This window comes from Haliaeetus albicilla, chromosome 9, assembly GCF_947461875.1.
Source record: "Haliaeetus albicilla chromosome 9, bHalAlb1.1, whole genome shotgun sequence".
Taxonomy (NCBI): Eukaryota; Metazoa; Chordata; class Aves; order Accipitriformes; family Accipitridae; genus Haliaeetus; species Haliaeetus albicilla.
The window spans coordinates 9,394,226-9,412,490 of record NC_091491.1 but is presented as its reverse complement, the minus strand read 5'-3'; the positions used below and the strand labels follow the sequence as shown (position 1 = coordinate 9,412,490).

At 42.6% G+C, this 18,265-nt stretch overlaps 1 protein-coding gene across 2 annotated transcripts in view; it reads right to left on the bottom strand.

Annotated features, from left to right (window-relative positions):
• The window catches only part of LOC104314634 (SPNS lysolipid transporter 2, sphingosine-1-phosphate), a 141,782-nt gene extending 123,764 nt beyond the window's left edge, over positions 1-18,018 (bottom strand). Inside the window, exon 1 of one of the 2 annotated variants that reach the window (XR_011326093.1) lies at positions 17,578-18,018. Coding sequence is in view for 1 of the 2 variants with exons in the window: in XM_069791467.1 (XP_069647568.1) it covers positions 17,578-17,872 (295 nt within the window). In the remaining variant the exon portion in view is untranslated. The remainder of the gene's footprint in view (positions 1-17,577) is intronic. The other variant, XM_069791467.1, reaches the window with a different exon arrangement.
• Between the last annotated feature and the right edge of the window lie 247 nt (positions 18,019-18,265).

Here is an 18,265-nt window from a genome sequence, read left to right as displayed (position 1 = left end):
AAGGAGAGGGAAAGGGGAATGTGTGGTTTTGCTTTACTTTCTCCTCCCTGCAGAAAACAATAACTAATTTGCCTTATAAGACAAAATTAACAATGCTACTGCCTACAAATATTCAAATAAGCCTTCAGAAATGACCAAACACGTTATTTCACCAGAAACATGTCCTAATCCTTGCCTCCACTGCTCCAGCTAGATACAGACTAGTTCCAGAGCCTCCCAAAGTGCTCTGAGTTGCATCAATTTCCTCTCCAAGTCCTTCATATTACATCATCAATTTCTGTCTAAGTGCAGGTATTTAAATGCCATCCAGCATCATACTTTTACTTAAAAGCCCTTGCCCTCTTTCTCCCTTTCACACACACACTCACTCTCTCAGCATAGCAGGGAAAGCTTTATGTTTTAATACACGCTAACATCAGCTGCAAAGAAGAGGTGTGAAAGGAAATTAGGTATGCAAGTCAACTCATTCACAAATTAACTGCCTATTCATTTGCAGAAGCATAGTGCTTTGTCACGATGGAAAGCACTCACCAAACAAGAGGCAGCTAGGGGAGCATCAGTGTTTTTCTAGCAGCTTGAAAACAACTGGAGTAGGTAGATGAAAAGATGCCTTTGTTTCCCTGAGAAGCCATTTCAGGATCGACCTCTTCTAGTTGCTGTTCTCAGTTTCCAAACACGAGGCAAGACAGCAGCTTCATCACCAACATTACGATATTAAAAATAAACAACTGACTGACAGGACCACTGTGAGTATTGATTATTTGTGAGGAGTGCTTACAGGCTAGACAGTCTTGCTGTGCTAGGTGGGAAAGCAGAGCTGGAGAGGCTGTGCCCAGTTATCCAAGAGCACACAGCAGGTCTGCAGGTCGGTCACTCTGGAACATGGGCCATCTGTATTCCTCACATGTTCCTGCTGAAGTCCCCTGACATGACTGAGCCTCCTCCCCATCCTCTTTCTCTTTGCTGTCCTGCTTTCAGCACCACTTACAGGGATGCAGCACGGTTAAAGAGCACAGCGACTTCTGCAATAGGGTCCGCTCTTGTGGACCTTAGGACTCTGCTGTAATGTAAACATCAATACTTCATGGCACTGTCCAAAACCTAGCTTGAGCTCTCTGTTCCTTCTTCCATTTATCCTTTCTAACACAGGAAAATAGAGTAGTAAAATCTTGATCTCCACTGTACAGTATAAACACTCTGCAACTGCCCTGTATTCACACTAACATGAAGAGACTTCAGCCCAGCTACTTTCCTTATAAACTTCACATTTCTCAACTTTGATCAAGATATGAATAACATTTCCTTTCTGAAACTTTTCAACCCAAAATAAACATTCCTCCTTCACAATCAAATATTTTTATACAAACCCACTACTAACATTTCAGAGCACGTTTGAAAAATAAATGGTTGCAGCCTATCAAGTAAAGCATTTGCTTAAATTACAAACTCTTCTTTCACAAAATTACAGAATATGGTTTTGCCTTCTCGCTGTACCAGGGACTGCACAGAAGTGCGCTGCAGCACCGTTACGGCTGCTGCTGCACCACATACGCATCCTGCAAACTGCTCAGGCCTAGTCTTCTGCTTCACATTAAACAACATAGAACCCCATCAATTTGTTCAGAAGCAGAGATAACAATGCATAAGTAGAGATAACAGCCTTACTGGCTGACAGCTGCCAAGAGCAGAGATATCCCTATTACACAGAAGGAAAGGCCAGTGAAGGAATTAGTGCATATAGGTATGGCACAGGTGATCCATGTGCTAAGCAGAGAGCTCTGTTCTCCCAACAGTCATTGCTGTTACTCGTCTGCACAGAACACAGCACAACAGTGTCCTTAATTGCAATTCCTAACTGTAAATGGAAATAATACATAATTAGTGTATAACCAAAAAGCCTTCCCCAGACATTTCAGATTTAAGAAGCATCCATGACTACTTTAGTAAGCATCAAAACTCCACTAAACTTTAGAGCTGAGCAGAAAAGTAAAAATATCTGAAGCTTAAAGTATCTTTGTACTTCAAGACTGACCTCCATCCACAGGTTAGGTTACATCACAAGCCCCTGAAGAGCTGAATAGTTCAGTTAATTGCATTTACTTGTCATGTCCTCTTACTTGAGAAATCCATACTAAGGCTATGAGTATAGTAACAGTTATAACAACAACAGGGGACACCCAGAGGATAAAATTGATGTAAAAAGCAAACAACAAAGAAGAAGGTTTAATATCTCAGGGGTCCTAAAAAAAAGAAAAAAAACAACAACAAACCACCAAGATGAAACCGAACTGAAATGATGAAAACCAGACGAAAGTGCAACTCGGATCCATCCCTCCTTTCATCTCAGCATTCCAAGTTTTTGGACTTCATAATAAATGATATATTCTTTCAGTTTATGACATAACAATTAAACATGTGCCCTAAAATGAGAGACTGGGTGCTAGCTGAAACTCAAAGCACGTAGCTAGTGATTTCAAGCCAGCCAAAGGCTCATAGCAGTATCTGACCCTTCCACTAGCTGACAGGAATTAAAGAGCAGAGCAACATTATTTGGGGGATTCTTGGATTTTGCATAGCAAACACCTCAGAATTTTTCCTGCAGTACCTCTTGATCTCACATTTTGAGTGCCCTAGAAGACGACAGCCTGGTTCTCCAGCACAGCCTTCTGCTGGATGGTTACACTGCTGCCGAAGAACACAAACTTCTCTACAGCCAACATGCAACCCAAGCGCCTGCTTTACTCGTAGAGCAGGCACCTTCTGCATCCCAGCACCCTGCTCATCACCACTGCCTTCTCAGGGCTTTCTATTACAGCACACCAGACAGCTTCTCAGTCCTCCCTGAGAGGCAAGCGTCTCCACCTAGATTAATCAGAAAAAGACCATGCTGAGGAGTTTAAAACAATCAAAATTCCATCTCGGAAAGAGAGAGCTGCCAGTGGCCAACATTTCTAAGGGCAAAATTACAGCATGTGGGAATTACAGATCTGCAGACAAACCAGCAATTTGTGAGGAATTCAAGTCACCAGAAGCGACAAATTAGGACCACAATGCTAACAAAATTAGACACAGTCTCCTTTTAACCTCAGCTCTATTTTTAAGGGCGCTTTTTTTTTTTTTTTAAGGTTTTGTATTTGTTTTGTTGTTAAAGTTTCCATGAAATTGGGTTGAGAGCAACTGTTTAGGAACGAAGTTTCCCCGTAATTTACTCTCATTACCTTAGGATGTGTGAAATTATGCCCGTGCCTGTACAAGGAGGTTTCTCTCAGCCATTTAACAGAGTGACAGAGTCACCCAGCAAAGATAAAACTCAGTTAGCAACATGAAAATTTCCATAATATTTGCAAATATGCCACTTGACAGGAGGCTGTCAGCTGTAGAATTATTTTTTGAGGTTCCTTCAGTCTTCTCACCAGCTGGGGACACCGTTAGAGTCAAAAGGCAGCTCTTTCCCAACATGACTCTTGCTGATCTACATGTCAATAGACTGAACTATGGAAAAACAGAACAAGAACCAAGCCAATTTCCACCCCCCTCCACTCAATAACAATAAAATCACACAACAGCATCTTTAAAACCATGCCTGTTCATTTTGATAATTACTCTAACAGTCCATCTAAGCATGGCCTCTCAGCCCCTGTCTCCAAAGGAGAAACCAAAATCTGAAGGAGAAGGAGGAAACGGCTCATCTGCTGAATACAATGTTCGGAAATGTGAGGTGAACATTCCTCCCCAAAGCAAGATGAATGCTCCCACCCAAGCACAAAGAAAGGGTTCATATTTCATATATTTTCCATTGTTTGAGCTTGCTTGTACATAACTACATTTAGCAATCACCAACGGGAGATACTTAGCAGCTAAAAATTAATTTTTTTAACCGCGCAATAGCAGAAGCAACAAAGCAGGCTGCACCCTGTTCAGTTCCACCAACATTCTCCAATTCTGACACAGAGATCCACTCTTCCATGGGTACAGTTACCTCTGTTAAACCCACCAGTCAGATGTGCAACATCCACTGGGCAAATGAAAAGTTCACCTGAAAACTATCCACAATGAGGGGGGCTCCAGCAAGGAACCCCAAAGGAAACCAAATGCCACAGTTTGCTGCTTGGTCTAAGTAGGGCTCTTAGAAAGCTCCACTGCACAATGCTGTCTCAATGATTTTCAATGGTAGAAAGAGTGGATACAAAGTCTGTGTGGAGCCAAAGAATCCTGGATTGAAACAAGTGACTACTTTGAAGTGTAAAATATTTAAATGAGATGGCTTCATGACATAAGGAAATATCCTGTAGGTACCAATGGAGGCAGTGGTTTCAAATTTCCACATTGAAAAAGCATTGGTTTGACTCCAAGGGGTTCATCAGACAGTGAAACGCGTGGTGGAAGGACTTGTGCGGAGCAGGCAGAACTGGCAAGTCTCACAGCCCAATGGCCACTTCGCACTCGCGTGCTGCTGCACCTCGGTCCTACTCAACAAAGCACAGCTGCCAAGGCAGGTGTCTGGCACATCGGGTCCTGCATGGGGGAAAGGCAGCAGCCCCGTACCCCAGGGAAGGCACAATGCCCAGAAGATCTGAATAGAAACAGCAAGAGAGGCTTTACCAACTTACAGCGGGTTTCAAACAGAAGTCTGCAGTGTTCCACAAGTGACTGCTACTGTCTCAGATGACCCAGCACCCTTGCGCAGTTATGACTTGACAGCAATTGCTGGTGACTTGGGTTGCTGCCTTTCTTTATGTATTTAACAGAAACCTCCTAACACTGCCCTTTCTAGCTTTCATTACATGCTCTGAAAGCACTCTTCAACTGGACCCTGTAAAAATATAATGCAGAGTGTTTATGGACAAAGACAAGCTTTAGAAGACTGGCAAGGAATTAAGTGTCCTTAAAACTATTAACTGAGATAGAAGGAACAGGCAACACTTATCAGCACAGGCTGCTGGCACACAAGGTCATACCAGCAGCCAGCAACGGCAGGTGCAAATGATGAAATCTGTGTGCAAATTCTAGAGGGACAGCTTTCTAACAGAGGAGCTCTTCTCCACTGGGGCTGGTGCCACTGTTTAATTTGATTACACACAAGTGAGAGCCTGGGGGAAGGAGAGAAGGAAAGAAAAAGAAAGAGTGAGGACCCCCTGAGCACCCATGCTGAACTTAAAGGGCACATGCAGCTGCAGTCTCAGCAGCAGGGGTACTGAACAGTGGTCCACAGCAAAATTACAGGGGGATCAGACAGCTGACATGGCATGATCCTTTGGTAGACAAAAAATTACTTGCGTTCCCCTCAGCAAACCACATGCCGCAAAGCAATTTTGACTGGAAAGACGCTATCCTAGATTTAAAGGGAAACTATTCTGTTAAAAGAAATACATCACAGAGCAGGAGGGTATGGAATCTGTGTGTGAACACACCACCACACGCACAGTCTGACGCTTCGTCCCGAACACTTGCAGGTGCTATACTCTTTCAGCTTACCACCAACCAAGTCTTTTACTACCTGGCTTTTTTTTTTTAAGAGCTGCCAAGAGACTCTTTTCTAACCGTACAGTGTACCCTAAAAGTACCCCAAGTGTGCTCTTGCTTCCCTCTAGCCTTGAAATCTTATAGAAGCACCCTGGGACTGTTTCTTTAACAGACAGAACAATTCAGTCTCTATTGCATTCTGGATTAAAAGGGAAAAAAAACCCAAACAAAAAACACGCCAGAGTCTAGGATCAGGTCCTCCAGACTAAGCCCAAGAACATAACTAAGAAAATTGCTCTTATTTAGATATTTAGGTACAATTTTTTTTTTAAACCTACCTTAAAATTGTCATGATACTACCTACTAGAGTCTAAATTATACTTTCAAAATTATATGTATTAATATCTAAAGTGTGTAATTATAAAGGAGCAGATATATTTTAGAAACACCATACTTTTAAACCTATTTTTTAAAATAGAAGCTTTCTGCATGACCATAAGATCTGTATTTTAGGTATCCTGTCGTTAGGACTCAACACTAGCAGAGGCAACTGGAGTCCACATGTTCGAATGGAAGCTGCAAACAGTGATCTTCTATATTATGTCAATAGCATTGATAAAAAAAAAGAAAAAGCAAACCTTACTCCTGCAGAACAAAAGAAACCCCTGAAAACAGTGGGAAAACTGTGCTGCTGATAAATTTTCTTCTTACCAGCTTCCTTCACTAAAGCCAAACTCAGGCAAGCAAAAAGTTCTATGTATTTGTTTTAATCTACCGAGAAAACTGAAGCACTGAAAAATATTGGTTTTGCCAGCCAAAAAGTGTGATTAATGAAATTTAAAAACAGCTTAATTATCAGATCAGTAATTTAAATCTACTTACTAGTGATGTCCACACCACGACTGATACTACCTGTTGTTTTCTGGCAGTCTCTACACAGAGACCAGAGGCTGAATGTCTACAACTACCTAGACAAACTAAACTCTCGCACTGCTGGGCTTGTTCTCTATACACAAACCTCTTGCTACAGATAGCAGTTGCATAGGAAATCTCTCCCACTCAAGATTGAAGCAGTTTGTACTTCAGTTGCACGAGTCTTTGAGGGAATAAAGCCAAACATCGTCAGGTTACAAAGTCCAGTAATTCCTAAATGGTGATGAACATATTTCCTATTCACATAGAAGGGATGGTATAACATAAAATATTTATAATAAAATATTTAAATCAGGAAGGTTAAATCCTCATTCAGATTGTATTGCATGTGCTTACAGGTAGAAACCTCCATCCAGCCACTCACATAACTTGTGTTTTTATTCAAGCATTAGCTCTACTGCTAATTTATTCTTGTTAAGTAAAGTGGCTTTCAGCAATGCAAGTTGATTTAAATGTACACTTATGAGGCAAATGTAAGCTTGCAATGATGTAGAGTTTGACATTTATACTATTATATATTTTTTAACATAAGATGACTACAGAAGCATTACTAATTTTGAGTCACTTCCAAATGAGAAAAAGAAGTTTAACAAGAACAATGAAATGCAGAGCAAAAGTGATTTACCTCTCTCTTCAGCTACTGTTGCAATCCCTATTGATCCACAGTCCAAAAACCTGATAATTTTGGCAGCTTTGTAATAACTTAAAGTATACCCACTGCACCTTGAATAGCTGCCAAAAATATGCCTTAATATCACACGCATCTTAGCACACCTTTAAGGACAAAGGTAATTTTAACCCTACTTGGAAAACTGTTTTAGCTTCCAAGAGCTTTACTGAAGCATGACATGAGACAAAAAAACCCTGGAAGGGCACTATGCAGCAACTCAACAAATGTGTTTTCACTAGAAATAAGCTCTAAGAAGCGCAGCTGTTCTCCCTGCACTGCATCTGTAACTTTTGAGACATATAGGTTCAGAAAGATGCCCCACTTCTCCAGTGCCCCTAACCCCAGTGTCTTAAGAGTATGACCAAAACTTAAGTAGCAAAAGGCCTGCCCAATTTCCTGGGTGTTAAAGCCCGTATAAAACAGTGCACTAGCTTCCAAAACTGGTCACACATCTAAGCTTAGAAAATAACTGCGAGCAATACCCATTTCTGCCAAGCTGGAATTTGCCAACATGTAAGAGGTGCAAATTATGACTACCTAAAAATATAGGTTTTATGAAGGAAATTGCAAATGACCCTAAATTTTAGCAGTTCTACCAAGACCCTGCTGTAACGAAGTAGGCAAGAGAAACAAACTCATTAATTGTACTGCTTTTTCGGTACTTCTGTACAGTTTAAAGTACACCACAGAGCCAGCAAGCACACAGCAGTACGTGCTAGGCAAGTGTTGCAAACTGCTCATGAGCATCCAGCACCTGCATACATATAAAAAGTAGATTAAAGAACACAGAGATAAATGAAATAAAGTTAGTTATTCCCTCAACAGCTAAGAAATGCTGTTGGGGAGAAAGGAAGGGAGGAAAGGGCAGAAGATACACACTTACTGTGCGGAGTACTAGTGGGTGAGTGCCCAACCTTTGGCCAGAATTTGCACCCAACAACCTCACGTTCTGACCAGTGACTCAAGGTTTTTCATTAGAGATTGTATAATTGTTTATGCAGTCTGTATGCAAGCACAGATGAACAAAAACACCAGGATTCCTCTCATTTCGAGGGGAAAAAAAAAAAAAAATTATCTCCCTTGCCTTAATACCAGTTGGGAACAAAACAGACACACGCACTTTTTAGTGCCCCGAACATCATAGCTTAACTGATCATCAGAAGCTCAGGCATCTCAGCACATTGTTGTTATAGTAAAAAAATCAATGACTAGAAACCAACACCTTAATGTTTTCCATATCTTGTTGTAGGAAAGTCATTATGGAGAGATCAATGTTTGCCCTTCCAAGCACTATTACTCAGGTACCTTGCTTGGTACTTCTGAGTTACAAACTCCTCAAAAATTGCAAAGGAAAAAAAAATGTCTCATCTCCTAACACTATCACATTACATCGCTTTTTGTCCTCCCCCTTCTCTTGCCTGTCAGAGAAGGAACTAACACATCCAAGACAGAGCTGATCAGAAATTGCCAGTTTTAATAAGTGCACTGTAGCTGTCAGTCACCAGTGGCCCTTGGGTGTTTTGTTTCCTGAACATATAAAAGATTGTTATCCCAAAAGCTAGTCAGCATTTCTGGCTCTAGACGGAAATAACAAGACTATTACAAAAGTTTTAACATTAGTATAGCTGCAGCAGTATTTGAGTTCTAATAGCTTAACACACAAACACATGCAATGACCACTCTTTATGAGCCACATTGATGCATTAGGAATAATTTTTCCTTATTGCATAGTAGGTTTCCCAACTTACACAGTCAGCATTTATTAGTAGTGTTGCAATTCTATATTAATTATTATTTAGCACCAACAGTATGCCTGGAACTGCACAAAGTTAGTCCCTGCCCCAAAGCTTAAGCAGCCCTGATTCACTGTCCCATAACCAATATTTCATACACCAACCTGCTCAATTACTAAAGCTGGGATAGTAGTGTAGCTTGGTCAGCTGATGTCACATCAAATTATTTAACTTGTGCTGCTTGGGACAGCCAAGTTGCAGTGGCTCTAGCTGGGACAAAGTTTACAAGCACAAGCCTGTTGGAGAAAACCACCCAACACTAAAGGCAATGTCAAACTGAGGAAAAAAAAAGGCAAAAAAAAAAAAATCCTGTCACAGTCTCACATTTCCAAATGAAAAGTCTCATTGAAGAGGTATACAGCAAGAGCACACAGTAGTTTGTAAACTTCCCAAACTGCATACCTGGTAGCAAAACTGCTAAAGCAACTATATATGCCAGCATAAATGCAAAACATCCAAGGTCATCACTACTAGCCAGGCACAAATCATGAAATAGAGGTGACAGGCAGAAAGAAATGAAAATTGCAAACCAACAACAGGGCAAGACCCCCCCCTTTCAGATCTGTACAGCTTTGTTGGCATACTCTCCCAAAGGATCACTTTTCTGAAACGAGAATATGCAGAGAGAGCAGACCATCAAATCATAGGACAGCCATATGAATCAAAGTTAACCTTCGGGTAGGTTTAATTCAAGCCCTGCAGGCTTCACACAGACAGAAGTCCTGTTGACTCTGTCAGGTCACCCACTCTTCTTGTTTTCCATGTTGCCAAGAACACAGGTCACGTTCTAAGACAATAATGACAAGTTTCTAATAGAAATAAAGAAAATGGGAAGCTAGGAAACAAATAATTAACTGTGTTCAGTTATTTACATAATTATTGGCAGACGCCTGAACAAGGAGTAAAATAGATTACTGCAGCTTTGGTTCAATGCAGCCTTAAAATAAAAAAACATTATCACATGCCAAGGCTGAAAGGATTTTCATTCCAGCATGTGGTTCCCTCGTTCTGCCAGCCAAGCTCCAAGCTGCTACTGCAGCTATTCTCCCTATAAACCTTGATCTTTTCCCTCTGCTGTTCTTTTCAGCCACTGCAGTTGCTGGCCACCAGCAGAAGCACAGGAAATGTATTAGGGGGAAAAAAAAAAAAAATTAAAAAATCCTGTAGGAGATAATATTGCTCACCAACAACATAACCCTGGTATGTTCATATTGCTGAAGCCTGAATTTAGGTCTGGCAAGGCATGAGGTTTTCTTCTGTATTTCTTTCCCTTCTCTTCAGCTAAAATTGCTCAATGATTTCAGTTGTGGTAGAAGATCAACAGTTCTGGAGAAGGAAGATTGATATTTATTCCCTCAAAAACAGAAATACAGAATAGGTGGGAACAGCTACATTGCTCTCACGACATACTTCATTGGTCTCTAGAAGGATCAGCCTGACAGAAGAACTCAATGCCTTATTCTAACATTTTACATTTTGAGAGATAACATGGTGGTTCCCAGCCGTGTCTTGTGTGGAAGCTTTCATGAAACACACAACGTCATGAAGAGTGGAAAGAGATCACCAGAAGCTCCTGAATAGCTCATTCAAGAGCCTTCCAAAAGAAACCTTCAGCCACTCCTGACTGGCAACAGGTCCAAAGGAATGACCTCAGAAGTGAAGGACTCTACATCCCTTCAGTCATCCAGGATCCCTCACATTCTCACTTTCCTGATTATTTATACTGTTGTAAAACTAGAAGCACGGAAATTAGTGTTCCCTCCCCTTTACTTCCTTTCCCTGCAACCCTACAGAAATTGCTGGGTTACATAAGACAGAAACACCCACAAAATAACAATGAAAACAGATGTGTCAAAAAAAGAAAAAATGTGTATGAGATGCCTTCTATTCAGGCCCTGCAGGGGCATGCCAATTCTACGTAAAGTACTCGTCCAGTCTATGAATAGCATGGTGAACTATTTTAATGGTACCAAACTCAAAGGGAGGTTCTAGTAGTTAAGAGCTCAGAACTATGGGTTTGGGGTTTGTTGTTTGTTTGGTTTTTTATTTTGCCCATACCTGCCTCAGATTTGCTTCTTGACTTTCAGACCAAGAATTCCAGACCAGTTCACCAAAAATGCAATTTTCAAGACAGGTCCATACCAAGTTCTGTACCCAAACTTCTCTGGAAACCACCAGGATTTGTTCACCTCACCTACCTCTCTGGGCTCCGAGTCCAGGCCCGTTTTGTTCAACTCCCATTAACTTCCATGGCGCCTTAGGCACTTCACAGGTCCTTTGTGGAACTCATTCTGAACATACATTATTTTTTTTCTAGAACACTTATCACCCTACATCCATAGTGCCAATTTTCAGAAAGCTCTCTCAGCCAGCTGAAGGGCATCATCCTCCATCATCGATTTCCAACAGACATCTTCATGCTTTCTCCTGTGATGCTCGTCATGTTTGGTAGATGCTGTCTGTAAACACTTGCTGAAAGCAACCACTGTCTTCGCTCAAATCCCTCCTCACTCTTTGGCTACACTGCCTACCAAATAAGTCATACCTGCTTATCTCCTAGAGTCCCTTACACTAACCAGTACTGTCTCTTGTCTCCTTCAGACTCTTCCATCCATGGCCCACAGCTCTCTGATATCTCTTGACATATGTGAATTGTAAGTACCTTGGGTGCACCATCTGATTCAGTAGAAGCTGTACAATGATGTCCTGGTCTATAATACACATAAAGCAATGATGACGCAAGCAAGCAACTCAGCAAGAGTTCTGATCTTTGAATTTCCTAATTTCTATCTGTAAAATAAAATTATGGTTTCCCATTGAATCTCCTGAATAGGTACCATGAGCCTTTATTAACAGTTATAAGGAACCTCAAGACCTTTACAAACCTTACTTGATTCAGGCAACATGTCATAACACCTTTCAATTACAAGTTCCTCAGCACTTGAAAGCCCAAGCAAGAGCTATGGGACTTCATATTAGGGGAAAAGTCACCAGCTTTTAACAACATCTATTGAACTTTGTAGCCCACCATGCTACCTAATGGGCAACTTACTTGCTTCTGATGTACAGTCTACCAGAAGCAATAAAGAATAAATGTATAATAAATAGGAACAACTATGAATAAGTTGACTGATGGAATTTAACCCTATTACAGCTTGGCATGGTATTTGAAAAGTCCTGAAGGAATAATTACAGAATTCCCACACTTTTGACCAGAGAAGCTTTTCCACACAGCTTCTGAGATTGACAATCTCAGAGATCAAGGGACTAGTAAGATCATTACATTATTCTTAAGAACACACTCAATATTTATGAGGCTCTTAACTCCATGTAATAAAGGCCACATTCACTGACTGTGATGACTTGGATGCTTTGGGGATAAAATTAATCAACATGCATGAAAGAGGATCTTGGAGTCAAACAGGAAAATCTGCACATAATAACAAAGATAGTTACTATCTGGCAAACCTACACCACAAGGAAGAAAAATACTATGATTAAACATAATAAGACTTCACTTGAAATGTAAAATACTCTGGAACAAATCCTGCCAACTCACATAAGAACCAGCAAACAGGAAGCAGCCAACTAGGCAATAAAGCCCATCACAGAGGGAAAACACGATGTTAGAGAACTAGATGCTACTACACAGTCCTTGTTGTGCTGCAGAATGCTTTCTATCACCTGCTTTTGAAGTGCATGAGGTTCAGTCCTTCTAGCTTCTGCTCACATCGCAGTACTTCTTGAATTTTGAGCCAGTAACAGGTACCTATTGTCCAAGCAAAACATTGTTGTCCTTTTGCAAATTCTAACATGCGTGAGCTAGTGGCACTGCTGGCTCAAGTAGGTTCTGTCAATATTCTTTTCTAATATTTTCCAACATTACACTCCTTCCACAGCTGAGTCCTAGGCTGAGATTAGCTCAACAAGAGATGAAAAATGAAGAGCTTGCACTGCCACTTAATGGTTTCCTCCCTGAAACTATAAGCACTGAGCACAGTCTTGTTACAATGGAGATAAGGGGCTCTCTTTATCCCATTACATATATGGGATCTCAGACTGTATGAAGATCATTCAGTATGAAACATGCTATGAGGTAATATATCACAAATATATACTATCACAAATTTGAGCTCACAAGTAAAAAGAAGCAGTTTTGGCTTACAACCTCTTGAATGTCTTTATACTTGAGAGTTAGTGTTGAACCTTTCCTAACCCTTCAGTTATAGCTTGTACTACATAGTTTTAAACTTGACTTTCAACTTTCAATAATCATTTGCATGTATGTATCTTCAAAGAATGGTTTTTGATTTGCAACTATGTTGTAATGAGAGGCTAATTAACAGAAATATGGTTATTAGCAAGTTACAGACATTTACAGGACAAAAACAGCAGACCAAAGCCTATGGCGTACTGTGTTACAGGGATAGAGAACCTCAAGGATGAACTAATACCAGCCAAAACTCTGCCACTAACTACGTTACCACAGACAAATCGCCGACACTCCACAACTCTGTTTCCCCTTCTGTAGTGGGATAGTAAGACTCGTTTACTTTGCTGGGTAGTTCTCCAACTTAATTAAATCATTACCTTTAAATTAAAGGCACTCCAGAAATGCCAGGAAGTAGCGTCTGAATTAGAAGGTGGAGGTGACACCCTAATGAAGCAAGACTATTTTCATCGTCAACAGCAGGCATAGTAAAAGGTCATCCATAGCATAATTGTGAAACCACATTCCAACCTTCTGAAGGTAAGATGACTTTTCCCAAAACTTCATTAAGGAAGAAGGTATGTCCCAGCATCACCAGATGGCTGAAATGCTGTCGTTTCACAGGTAATCTACGATGGTTTCATTACTGCTAGTTTTCCCTTTTCCTTTCCTAATAGCAGCAAAATATCACGGCTCTTGAAATAATGCTTTTTCCACAGGCAACTGTTTTCAGTATGATCAAAGACCTATTAAGAAAATTGCAGAGGATCATTTCCCTTCAAGTCAGTAATGTTCAGCACAGAGTTTTCAATCTTTTCTTTAGAAGAGCCACAGCAGAGGCACTCCCACTTTTTGTCTGGGACAGCTTCTCCCAAATGTCATTATATTTTAACATTCCTCATGCACAGTGGAAATTTCCAACTCTGTGTAAACATAAGGACATTACTGAAACATCTACCACTACTGCACAGGCTTTTTATTTTTAAAGTATTGGAAGAAACTTATTCTTAAGCTGTAAGAAGCAGGCCAGTCCTCAGTGGAGGCCCAGTTTCATCATGTATTCCCAAAAGAGCTGCAATTTAGTGTCAGATGTGAAGCTCTGTGTGTCCTGTATCTCAGAAACTGCACTGAAGCTCTGTCATGGAACATCCCAGATAGCAAAAGGCACATCCCATCCTAAACTCATTTAGTCCACACTGGGAAGTCATTAAACCAAAACTAGGGAAACAGGCAGCTACTTCCTTGTTTGTTGCAGCTGAAAAAAGATTAGCCATGAACAAATCATTATACACACTGTCTTTGTATCCAGAGTGTAAACACCAAGAAATATCACATTTGCTGTTTATTTTTTAGCAATGCAAAAGCATTTGCTTTTTACTTTTAGGAGCAAGACGTGCTACAGGAAATGTCAGCCTAGTTCTTTCCATTACATAAGATCTCCTTGTGTTGACTGGATGCATATTATCTAGCTTCTGTGTGGTTACGTTAGAAAATAGTGGAAGATACCCTGGGAATTACATTTGCAACAAAGAACTCCATATATGATCTTTTTTTCTAGTGACTAAATATAAACTAAATTTATACTTGTATACACTTATATATATATATACACACACTAAATATATACTTGCTCTTTTTTATAGTTGCATTTGTAACCAGAAAGACCAAAATGTTTGCAACCAAGTTTTCAAGTAAGATAGAAGATGCACTTGTAGTATCATGCCCATTAAACTGGATTCTCTGTTTGCTTGTGTCTGTCTGTCAGCTGCCTACTAATCACTTTTGAGTCCACTGATCTGCTTTTGACTAAATTTGACAGCAGGAAGAAGTCCCAAAGCTCCCAACACTTTCATTTAAAAAAAAAAGGTTGGGTGGAGGAGAGACTCTTATTAAGACAAGAAGAGAAAGGTTAATGACAAAGGTCAACTCTTATTTGACGTCAGAGAACCCACAGGAGGGATAACCCTAGAGACACAAATCCTCAGAAACCAGTTTCCATTGGTACTGCTGCTCTTGTAACACTTTTTTTTGAAACAGAACTAGAACCAGAAATTAATTCCAGTTCTCACAACAGTTCACTGGCCTTAGGTAAATCATAACTTCTGATGCTACTTCCCCTGCCATAACGTGGCTAGTGTTAAACTCCCTTATGAGGTTGCTGCAACAATTCATATTTGAAATGTACTTTGAAGGTCTGAAGAGTTGTATTCACTAATTATTACCTGTCTTGAGACATGAGCTGAATATTCAAAGTGCTAGCTTGATTCATATGCAAGTGCACATCACATAAGCATGTGGTGTGCACTAAGACACAAAATATAAAAGCAAAGATTGCTTTTAGACAAGGCTTTATTATAAAGTCAGTTTTGAGCTCAAAACACATCATTTTCATTACCACAACTCTTCTATTAAACTGGATTTGAATTATTCCTTGTTTTGGATTAGCACTTTATAACACACCCGTTTGAAAAATAATTACCAATTGACAGAAGACAAAAAGGTCATGCAAAATTTCATTCTGTCCCCAAAGAAAAGTCTCATGTCTGGAGATCTTAAACCTTTGATATCAAGCTGAATGCTAACAGATAAGTTCCACAGTGCAGTTACTGAGCACCATAAAACCAGAGCTTATCCTAGAAATACTGGCAACCATAGCACTGGGACTGGCAATACTACATCACAGTAAGCAGGCATTTTTATCCTCTGTTTGATCAGGCACTTTCCAGCCTTCCCAGAAGTGAAGATGCTTCTCCCTTCTTTTGCCAGAGCAACCCATGCCTTCTGTTCTTGCACGCAGAAAAACCAGATGACAAAGGTCTTGCTTAAAGTACTAGAGCAAATAGGTGAACAAGACAGTGATTTTAAAAAAAAAAAAAAAAGCGTGCATGAGGGGGGAGATGGCTTCCTGAAAAGGAAACTTTCCAAACATTAAAGGAAAACGGCACTTTGTGGTAAAACTCCAGTAGAGAGATTCCTATTTGAGGGTGAGGGAGCAAACTACAATTTCCTTCAACAATAACAGATGAACCTTGCATCTTCAAGCTTCCTCCTGTAACACACCGACTACCAACCGAGTACTCAATACTTCCTAATACTGGCCTTTACATTTCCTGAAGGCGCAAGCCCTGTCTAAAAATAATAATAAAAAGGCCACAACAGTGTCAGCTAAATTTTCATTTTAATCCTTCCCATCTCCGTACCCCAGACAAAACAAAGCCAACCTGGCCAATTTATTCTGACAACAGTGACTAGATTTATGTCCCTTGCACTTGTTACTGCCCTACAAACATGTATTATTTTAATGCAGTATAAGCAAATGTCTGATTTGTTTAACACCACACTGAGTCCTAGTGATTAAAATATGTATATGCATAGAGCAAAATTTATACATGCACAAACCCCCTTATAAGCTCTGAAGATAAAATTATCAGTATTGCCAAACACAGAATATGTATTATATTTTAATTACATGAGACAGTTGAATACCAACAAGCCTACTTCATTTCTAATTAGAAAAAGTTCAGTAATCATCTTCTTCCCTGCTGTTATTGCCTGACAAGAATAAATGAGGAGTCCCCTCTAGGGACTGTACAGTAAACATCCTAACACACATTTGTTTCAGAGCCGAGCTTCATAGTAGTAGTAATCACCGAGGCACACAGTGCCCTTCACACAGTACAGCTGGTAAAACACATCCGTCGGGGAGTGCGTGATTTTAAAATGTTTACCTCAGGAAAACAGACGCTTTGCAAAGTGCAATGCAGCTGCCTTGCTGCTCCTTCTGCGTATCGCTCCACCACTCGCCAGCCAGCAGAAACTATCAGGCAGCTCTGTTGTCACCTACTTGTGAGTTCTGCAGAGAAGGGACCCTCCTTGGCAAAGGACTGAAGGACAGCCTGGTTCTCCAGGCTGGAGGGACTCAGCGGGAACAAAGCGAAGGTGATTTGCTTCGGTGCGATTTTCACCCTCGGGAACAAAAGTGACCGCGTTCCTCTATTTCCCCCGTTGCCCAGCAGACGGTATTTATCCGACAGCAGCTGCACCTGTCACCACAGCGTTTATACTGCCCATAAGATCAATAACGCTTCTCCCGTCAGCCCACGAAATCACATAAAGTAAGCTCCGCGTTTGCCAGCGCTACCCGGCATCAGTCCTTTCTGAACACCCCCCCCCCCCGCCGAACATTTACTCCGCCATCGAGCCGAGACAAACAAAGGACACCTCCTTTTATTTTCGCTAAAATTCGGGCTAACTCGAGAACAATACCGGAGCGTCCGCACAATGGGCTCCAGCCGCGGCCGGCCACGCCGCATCCCTCACGACTTACTCCAGCCCCGCCGCGGCGAACCGGAGCCCCCGGCCCCGCTGCCCACCCCCCCCCAGCCCCCGGGACGGCCCTACCGGGCGCTGGGGGAACGGAGGCGGCTGCACCGTGCCCGGGGCAGCGGCTGGCCCCTCGGCGGCGGGGGACGCCCCTCCCCGGGAGGGAGGCCGAGCGGTGCCCTCACCTGCCACCGTGTACCGGTCCAGGTAGTTGAGCACGTTGCCCACGCTGAGGATGCCGGCGGCCGCCACCCGGGCCCGGCCGAGGCTCGGCGCCTTGTGGCGGGCGGCCGGGCGCTCGGGGTGCTTGCCGGCCGCCGGCGGGTTCATCCTGCCGGACAGGGTCTGCACCTCGCCCTCGGCGCCCCGGCCGCAGCAGCCCCGCTCGCCGTCCTCTTCCTCCTCCTCGTCGCCGGCTCGCAGCCGCCCGCCGCAGCCCGGGCTGCTGCCGGAGGAGCCGTCGCTTTCCAGGCACATCATGGGCTGCGGGAGGCGAACCGCGGCGCGCAGGAGCCCGCGCGGAGTGACCGCCGGTGCGCGCTCAGCGCCGCATCCCGCCGCCGCCGCCCCAGCCGCCTGCCTGCGGGACCGGCCGCCGCCGCCGCCGCCTCTGACAGCTGCCCGGGCGGGGCGGGGCCCGGCGCAGGCTCCGCCCCCGCCCCCGCGCGCCCCGTCCCGCCTCAGCGGCCGCGCGCAGCCGCGCGCGCCTCTCCCCTCCCTTCCCCTCCCCTCCCGCGAGCCCCGGCGGGGCAGCAAGGGGGGGGGGGTGTCTCGTGAGGCCGCCTCAGGCCGCCCCTCAGGGCCGGCACCCGGGGGCGGGGGGAGGTCGGGTCTTACCTGCTCGGCGTTGCCGGCGGGGCGGGACGAAGTCAT